Here is an 8290-nt window from a genome sequence, read left to right as displayed (position 1 = left end):
CAAGGGCTTTAAATGTTATTCAATTCCAAAAGTAGTAGGATAATTTAATCCTTAAATGAGGATGATTAACCTCGCTGTTTATAACATGAGAGGCAATTAATTTACTTCAACACAAAGCTGAAGGTAAAAGATTATGTGGCTGGAAGGACCTCAGACCATGGTCCACAGAGCCTCACCTTGTTCTTTATCATGGGGTCTGCATGGGCTTCAAGGAGCAGAGGGATAAGAGTCTGGTTTTTCATTTCACAGGCGTAATGTAATGCAGTGTAGCCATACTGAAACACAAAGGATCAACATTGCAACTCATCAAGTAGACTCTTTACAGACCATAGCATGTAGTTCTTAAGCAAGAACTTTTCAGATTTTGTCGTGTACAATAAGCAAAACAGTTTGCAAACCATCTATGTGAAACTATATTTTTTGGACCTAAAAAGTCTTTTTCTGCGCCAGCCCCAGTGGCCTAGTGGTGAAGTTCGGTGCTCTCCACCATAGCAACTCAGGTTTGGATCCCAGGCAAAGACCTACACCACTCATCTGTTAGTGGCCATGCTGTGTGGCAGCCTACATAAAAAAGTGAAAAAAGAAGAGGAAGATTGGCAATGGATGTTAGCTCAAGGTGAATCTTCCTCAGCAAAAAAAAAAAATCTTTTTCTGCCTCAATGTGTATATTATTAATGTCCTAGAACCCATTAATATCTTTCTTTCCTTTCTCATTTTCTGTTCCAAATGAAAAAAATGCAACTTATAAAAAGCTGATGATGAATTATCCCAAGGTTTCTTTGTAGAATTCTATATTTCTGGGCAATCACTACCTTGATCATGTTACCATCTTTTCTCTTAAAGAGACTTCACATGGGCCTTTTTGCAAATATCATCCTCTATGGTTCTCGATCAAAATCTCCACAATCTAAAGAAGGTGGCCAGTGCTTATGTTGTTACAGCACACCTACAGATCAATGGAGACATACAGAGAAGTCTCCCATACTTGGTTTGTTGTAGCTTACCTTATCTATTATAAAATAGTGGATGTACTGTGTTAGTACTCATTTCAAACACTAGCTACAGGTCAAAAGAAATTAGTAGCTGGGGCATTTGTGCCCGATATTTTGCCTTCCAAAAAAACAGGCAAACAACCATGGTTTTGGTAAGTAAAGAAATAATATCTTTGATTATCAAGACTAATACAATTAATGCTGGATCTCATTCCCCAGGAACTCTTCTAAGATCATAGGAGATACTGCAATCACTTATTTTTATTAAGTGATGACATGATAAATGGAAGATCTGGCCCTGAATTTTTCCATGTGAAATAAAGAGAGTCAAATTACCTAAAAATATAATACACTGCATTACTTAGAGTTGGAAAATGAATTTTAATATTCATATAGCTTTCGAAATATGTTTGGTGGAGAAAGTATGTCTGTGTGTGTGTGTGAACATGTGTGTTTATAGGAATGGAGCATCTCTGTCTATAAATAGAGATAAACATAGCTAGAAAAATATCCTAGAGAAATTTTGGTCACAGGCACAAGTTTTAAACCTTATGAATTTAAATGAAAAGACCAAGAAAAACCTTCAACAAATCTTTTAGTTAATTTTTAATAGCATCTTACTTAGTACATTTCAAAGTTATCTAAGGAAATGATGCACAGTAGTAATCTATCCAAATTAATCCAAAAGTTCTATTTGAAATAAAAGGAAAACATACATTTCATAAACTTGTTCTCTTGTGTTCACTCTCTCTCTCTCACACACATACACACACACACACTCACACAGAGTTGCCTACACATAAAATAAATTAGGGATCACAAAAAGAATGTTAGTTTTTTTGAAGTCAAATTTCTACTTACCTACTTTTTCAATAAAGCACTGGGAACCCCAAATTTTATTCAATCAATATAAACAATTAAAACTCTATACAAATAAACTTTTGACCAACGTATGATCATTTAAGGGAGGAAGATAAGTTTAAGGGTGCAAGGGTAAAAGGTGAAAGCATAACCTTAGTCTTATAAACTGGAAGAAGTCAGCTGATGCGCTCTTACTGTTATCACCACTCTCACCATAACTTTGATTTTTCTGTGACCTGTGTCCTTCTCTTTCCTTAGAGCACAGACAGAGACTTTCTCACCAATGGGTTGGGATCTTGGCCTCAGTGGCAGCTGTTAATATTCATTCAGTACTTTCTATGTGTCAGGCACTCTAAGCGTTTTGCAGGAATAAGCCCTGTAAGGTAAGTGCTATCGATATCCTCATTTTACAGAGGAAACTAAGAGTCGAACCAATTTATAACTTGCCAAAAGACACAGAGCTAAAAAGCAGCAAGCCTGGGTTTTTATGTAGGCATTCTGACTCAGTAGTTTCTGAACTACTAAGGGTGGAATTTTGTTGCCAGAGTCTCTGTTTTCCTTAACTTCTCACCAATGGTGGAGCAGTTCTTTTAAAAATGTTCTATATTCAATAAAAATTTTATTCCCATGAGTTCAGTGGCAGCATATAAACAATCTCAAGTTCACTTAACTGGCAGTGAAATAAAAAAGGAAAGAAAAAAAAACTAAATGTAAAAGTGTCTAGGAAAACAAAGCAGGCAACATAAGAGATGACAATCATACTACCTACAAATACTGTTTTGAGTATTGTTTCGAAATGAGTAAGGATTCAAACTTACACAGTCTGTAGCATTAACTTCGACTCCAGCATCAAGTAGCATTCGTACAAGAGCCTCATTCTGCTTTGTCTTTGATACCTATTACAAACATGTGCAAGAGACGTTTATTTACAAACATTTTCTTCATCTTATGTCTGGACTATTCTAATCAAGAGGCTTCATTTTAATTCCAACACTCCTATGCATCTGCATCTTTTTAAAAATTTTCCCCACCCCCTCACCTCCCTTCAGCATCAATTAGGTAAAGTTGTAAGTTCAAAGTGTGGTCCTGGAATAGCAGCATCAGCACCTGGGAACTTAGAAATGCAAATTATAGGGCCCCATCCAGACCTGCCAAATCCTACTGAGGATGGGGTCCAGCGAACTGCCTTTCCCTTCCTGCTCAAAAGCCTTCAATAACATCCCACTGCTCTGAGGACAAATCATGCTCTTCAACATGGTCTACAAGGCCCCCTATGTTTTGGCCTCCACTATGGCCCTAGGCTTCTTACTCCACACCTCCTGGCTCACCTCGCTCTAGCCACACTTGCCTGTGTCAGTCTTTCATTCCCACCAGGCTCCCTGGTGCCGCGGAATAGTTGCACTGAATGTTCCTTCTGCCTAGAACCTCCTCCCTCCCTTCTTTGCCTGGTAAATTCTTCTTTAGTATCTCAGCCCAAGGCTCTCTTCCTCCAGGAGGCCTTCCCTGACCTACCTGGCCAGGTGAAATCCCTTTCTTCTGGGCTCCGAAAACACCAATCACTTCTCTGTACCACCCACTTCATGGTAATTTTACATGTGTTTCGTTATTTGAGTAATGGCTTATTCTTATCCACCCTCTAGCTCTCATGAGGACAAGGACTACAATTGCTTGTTCCTCATTGTATCTCTAATGCCCAGCGCAGGGTCTGGCATGTCGTAGGTCCATAATAAGTATGTGTTGAATGACTGAACAAATGAATGAAATTAACTAGGTTCCCCAGAAATCCACTTTTCTTGCCTAGTCCCCAGAGATTCTGACAACATGATAACCTGACCACTCCCCCAGCATCCCACTGCTTTAGGCAGTACAGCTCTCCCTGCTCAAGTAGGCATGTCCTGGAGTTCAGCCCATTTATAATTTAGGAAGCTCCACCCAGTTGTCTTCTCTCTTTGTGCTTCCTATGTCAACATCTAAACTGCCTTTCTCTTCCTACACAGTCCTTTCTGGTCCCTTCCCCTATAGTTTCCTCTTCAATGACTTATCCCTTTTGTATCACAAATTTACAATCTCAAGCCACATGAATAAATAGGACATCTGTGGAATCAGAGCCAAGCTATTCATTATAATTAGTATTTTTGCTTAGGCCTCTAGCTCTTAAACATTGAACTGTCTTAGAAAGCAAGATTGTGTGAATGTCAAGAAATTCTGAATGAGTCTTTTTAATCACAGTTGTGAGTTTTTTCTTCATAATCTCTAAAAACATTTGTAAATGAATGATTGAACTCCCGCCTGCCCCAAAACTACAAATACTCAAATGCTAGGTATTAAACACATAATTAATTTTTCAAGAACTTCCCAAAGATATATGTGGATTGTGTATTTATCAGTGATTTATAGTTTTCTCTCTCCCATAAATCCAAGTTCCAACTGGCCAACTTTGTTCTGGAACTTATGCTAACAGAGATAACTAACCCCCATGGTCTAAAAAGAGAAGGGAGCTTGGTCCTTTCACTGGAGTAAATTACACATCATCTCTCAAAAGTGGAAACGGCCACAGGGAACCAGATGGAAAAAAGTGAATGAGTCAGTACAAAGCTGTCACTCTATTTAAAAACAAAACAAAACAAAAACTCAAGCGTCATCTTTTACTCATAATATGACTGCATTCCTACACCAATTACATCTTCCTTTACTCAAGAAAATTACCGTATGCCAAAGATTCATTCAAGCATAAATAAATCTATCAAAGTGAAAGGTGGGCTTCAAATTCTCTATAAAGATCTTCTGTGTTTGTCAACTTCTGGATGCAAATCTCTTGGGATCTATTTTTTAACTCACAACCGGGGTGGTTCCTTAAAAATCAGAAACTCAGAAAAATATATACAAAGACTTAAACTCCTCCTACAAAAAAAGAGAAAAGAAAGAGAAGGAAGGGAATTTTTTTTAAATATTCGGGATTTTTTTTTGTTTCCTTCAGATGCTTCATAATCAAGGTTAATTTATTTTTCTAAATAAACACTGCACAGATTATTTGACCATTGATTGACCTATTTTGCTACCTTTCTTCTTGCTTGACTTCAGAGTATTGCATGAATGTTGGAAATATTTATAGAATACAAACCAAGGCCTTATTTTGTTCCTATTTCTTTACATCTCTCTGGTCTAGCAAAACCTGATGAGTCATGCTGTTGATCTCCTACTCCTTTACCCTTTGTACTCACAAGTGTTGTACTCACCATGAGGAAATACCCAATAAGCAGGACAGGCATTAAGAGGATAATGAGTAGATAATCAAAGAAGGTAAATCTTTTCTTCACAGCATAATGCAAGCAGGTTCTCTCTTTCTAAAAATTAAGAAAAGAACTCTTTATGAATAAAATATTTCATTTCAAGCTTCATATTTTCAGATTACCATAACAAAAAGTCTAGTTTGTGCTTTTAATTTTTATGGTACCCATGCACCTCTTTTTGTGGAGTATGTCTGATTAATAAACACAGGTTCTATGAAGAGAATGTTAAACTATCTAAAGAAAAAGCTGGGGGGAGGGCCACAGAAAGACAACAGGTGAAATGTACATTTTACAAATCATCAAAGGATGGATTCTCGGGGCTGGCCCCGTGGCCGAGTGGTTAAGTTCGCGCACTCCACTGCAGGCGGCCCAGTGTTTCGTTGGTTCGAATCCTGGGCGCGGACATGGCACTACTCATCAAACCATGCTGAGGCAGCATCCCACATACCACAACTAGAAGGACCCACAACGAAGAATATACAACTATGTACCGGGGCGCTTTGGGGAGAAAAAGGAAAAAATAAAAATAAATTAAAAAAAAAAAGGTTTGAAAAAAAAAGATGGATTCTCACACTCATTCTAATTTTTGATAAAAAATATATATATAAATTTAACATAGGACTGTAAATATAGGACTGAATTCAGTATGAAAAGCTATAGTTAACCCTTAATCATCTATGGTATACAATTATTCATTTTGTGATTTCCTCATAGGAAAATCTTAACCACATGGCAATTTTTCTATGTTCCCACATGCATACAGGCAGTGCTAGAAGAACGGAAATAACTCAATTTAATTCTTCAAATATGTGAATATTTATCAGATGATAGACTTAAGTTTCTAGGGATGGTGGGGGATGTGAAGCCTTAGGGCCTCATATTCAAATGAAGGTAGAGAGAAACATGCACAAATAAGTACAATGCAAAACAGGCTATGGCAATCAGAAAACCAGCCACATCAATGAGAAGAGAGGGAAGGCCAGAGAGAAACGAGAGGTTCATTTTCACTTGGGGAAGGCACTGTTCTTAAATAAGAATACTTATTTTTCCCTAATATCAAGATTTTTACATTCTCTGTAAAACTAGACAAGAATATAATGATAGAATTTTAAATCACCCATTATCAAACAGCCCAGAATTAATTGTGGACATTTTGCTTTATTTTCTTCCAGTCTTTAAAAATTCATACATGTAGGCGCCAGCCCCATGGTGTAATGGTTAAATTTGTGCGCTCTGCTTCAGCAGCCCGGGTTCTCAGTTTTGGATCCCAGGTGTGGACCTACACGCTGGTCAGCCATGCTGTGGCGGCAACCCACATACAAAATAGAGAAAGATTGGCACAGATGTTAGCTGAGGGCAAATCTTCCTCAGAAAAAAAAAATTAATAAATTAAAAAATAATAATAATAAATAAAATGCATATATGAGGAATTTTAAAATGTGGGATCATACTGCATATGCAAAATCATATCTGCTTTTTTTTCAGGTGACATTTAGAATGCATGCATTTTTCCCTGCCATTTAATATTTTTAAACTCATTTAAAATATTAAATGAGTATATACATTATGAGTATAATGGCTGCACGGCTTTCTACTGAATGGAGCTATTCTAATTTACTTAGCCAAGACCTACCTGTTGGACATTTCAAGTTTTTAACTTGTCATTTTTCTAAATAATACTCCTTGAACATCTTCATCCAAAAAGCTTCGTCAACATTTATAAATTTGTCCTTAGCATAAGTTTCTAAAAATATAATTCCTGCTATAAAAGGCATTAATGCTTTTCATGTCGTGCTGCTAAATTGTGCTCCAGTGAAATGATAATGATTTAAACTTCCTTCTTGATCAATGCTGGATTTTCTTTTTTAATCTGGATCAATTTGACAGACCAATAACAAAAAAGTATCTTTATGTTGTAATTAATTTGCTTTCCATAGAATCAACGCCTTCCACTAGGCACATGCATCTGAATCACCAGCAGAGCTTTTTGTTTGTTTGTTTTCAAGGCCTTTGTTTAGTCCTTCTGGAAATAGCTCATTGTCATAGCTTCAAGAAATGAGAAAGCACTGGTTCAGATTATTAATGTATCAACATTAGTATTTGGGAAAAATGAAAAAGATAAAACAATTAAAAATATTTTAAAAATAGAAAATGCAAACCAAACACTTCGTCTGATAAAATCTCTATTAATCTAAAGTCTCCATAAAGACCTTTCCATGATTTTCCTGATACCAGAGGATCCCAGCAAGCTAGCTTGGTCTCTGCAAAACAGAGATAAGGGTGTCTCCTCAGCCCCGTCCCTGTGTTGTCAGACATCTCCCTCCCTCGGCTTCCTAACATGCAAGTCTCTTGAGAAAGGATATAAATCCTGTCTTCTCCACTCCTCTCACCCCAACTTCATACGCCTGGTTCCTCAGCTGTGCGCTAGATCCAGCACAGGCATGACTTGCTTTTAAACCCAACCAAACAAAAAACAGTAAACACAAACAAGAAAGTCCAGTAGTGATCCATTTTCTGCTAACAGGTTATTACTCTAAATGAGCCAGTCTTTAAACTGACTTGGAAGGGGCGAGTGGGCCCTACAGGCTGTTTATTCTCACTGAACTTATGTGAGTGGATAAAGGGCTTTTATAATTATTATAAATAATGCCTTTTTATATTTACTCGGTGTACTCTAAATGTTGCCTTTACTATGATGCAGACACTGGATGTTCAAAGGGGTTCTGAGAGGACGGTCACAGCAATAACACACATATTCTGCACTTCCTTGATCCTGAAGGCTCTAAGTCAGCGAACAGCGCATCTTTCAGTACATTCTTTGTGCCTTTCTGTGTGGCTCCGAGCAGCCGCTGGTTCATGAGCTTATTTGTCCTTGGCAAATTTCTCACTGGAATTCTTTCATTCTATAAGAAAACTCTAGGATCTTCTGGAGATCAGAACGCTGACATAGTAGGTAAAAGTCTAACTAATGAAATAGCAACACTGGGTCAATAGTTTTTCCCAGGCAATCTTTCCCATTACTTCTGCAATAGTGAGGAGGAAAACTGGGGAGAGAGAAGGGGTAGATCAAGGAAAAGCATGAGGGGAGGAGAAGGAAAAAAAGGAAGAAGCTGCATCCAGTCAAATGAGTGAACCGTTCTCTTCCTT

At 37.6% G+C, this 8290-nt stretch overlaps 1 protein-coding gene across 1 annotated transcript in view; it reads right to left on the bottom strand.

The window, feature by feature from the left end:
• The window catches only part of ANKRD22 (ankyrin repeat domain 22), a 32650-nt gene that overhangs the window by 4991 nt on the left and 19369 nt on the right, over positions 1–8290 (bottom strand). Inside the window, exons 3-5 of the mRNA XM_044754721.2 lie at positions 5090–5197; positions 2672–2749; positions 177–275 (exon numbers count right to left, since the gene is read on the bottom strand). Coding sequence (XP_044610656.2) covers positions 177–275; positions 2672–2749; positions 5090–5197 — 285 coding nt within the window. The remainder of the gene's footprint in view (positions 1–176; positions 276–2671; positions 2750–5089; positions 5198–8290) is intronic.

The sequence above is a fragment of the Equus asinus genome, chromosome 2 (assembly GCF_041296235.1).
Source record: "Equus asinus isolate D_3611 breed Donkey chromosome 2, EquAss-T2T_v2, whole genome shotgun sequence".
NCBI lineage: Eukaryota > Metazoa > Chordata > Mammalia > Perissodactyla > Equidae > Equus > Equus asinus.
The sequence above is the reverse complement of the archived record's forward strand: the minus strand, read 5'-3'. Positions and strand labels throughout refer to the sequence as shown.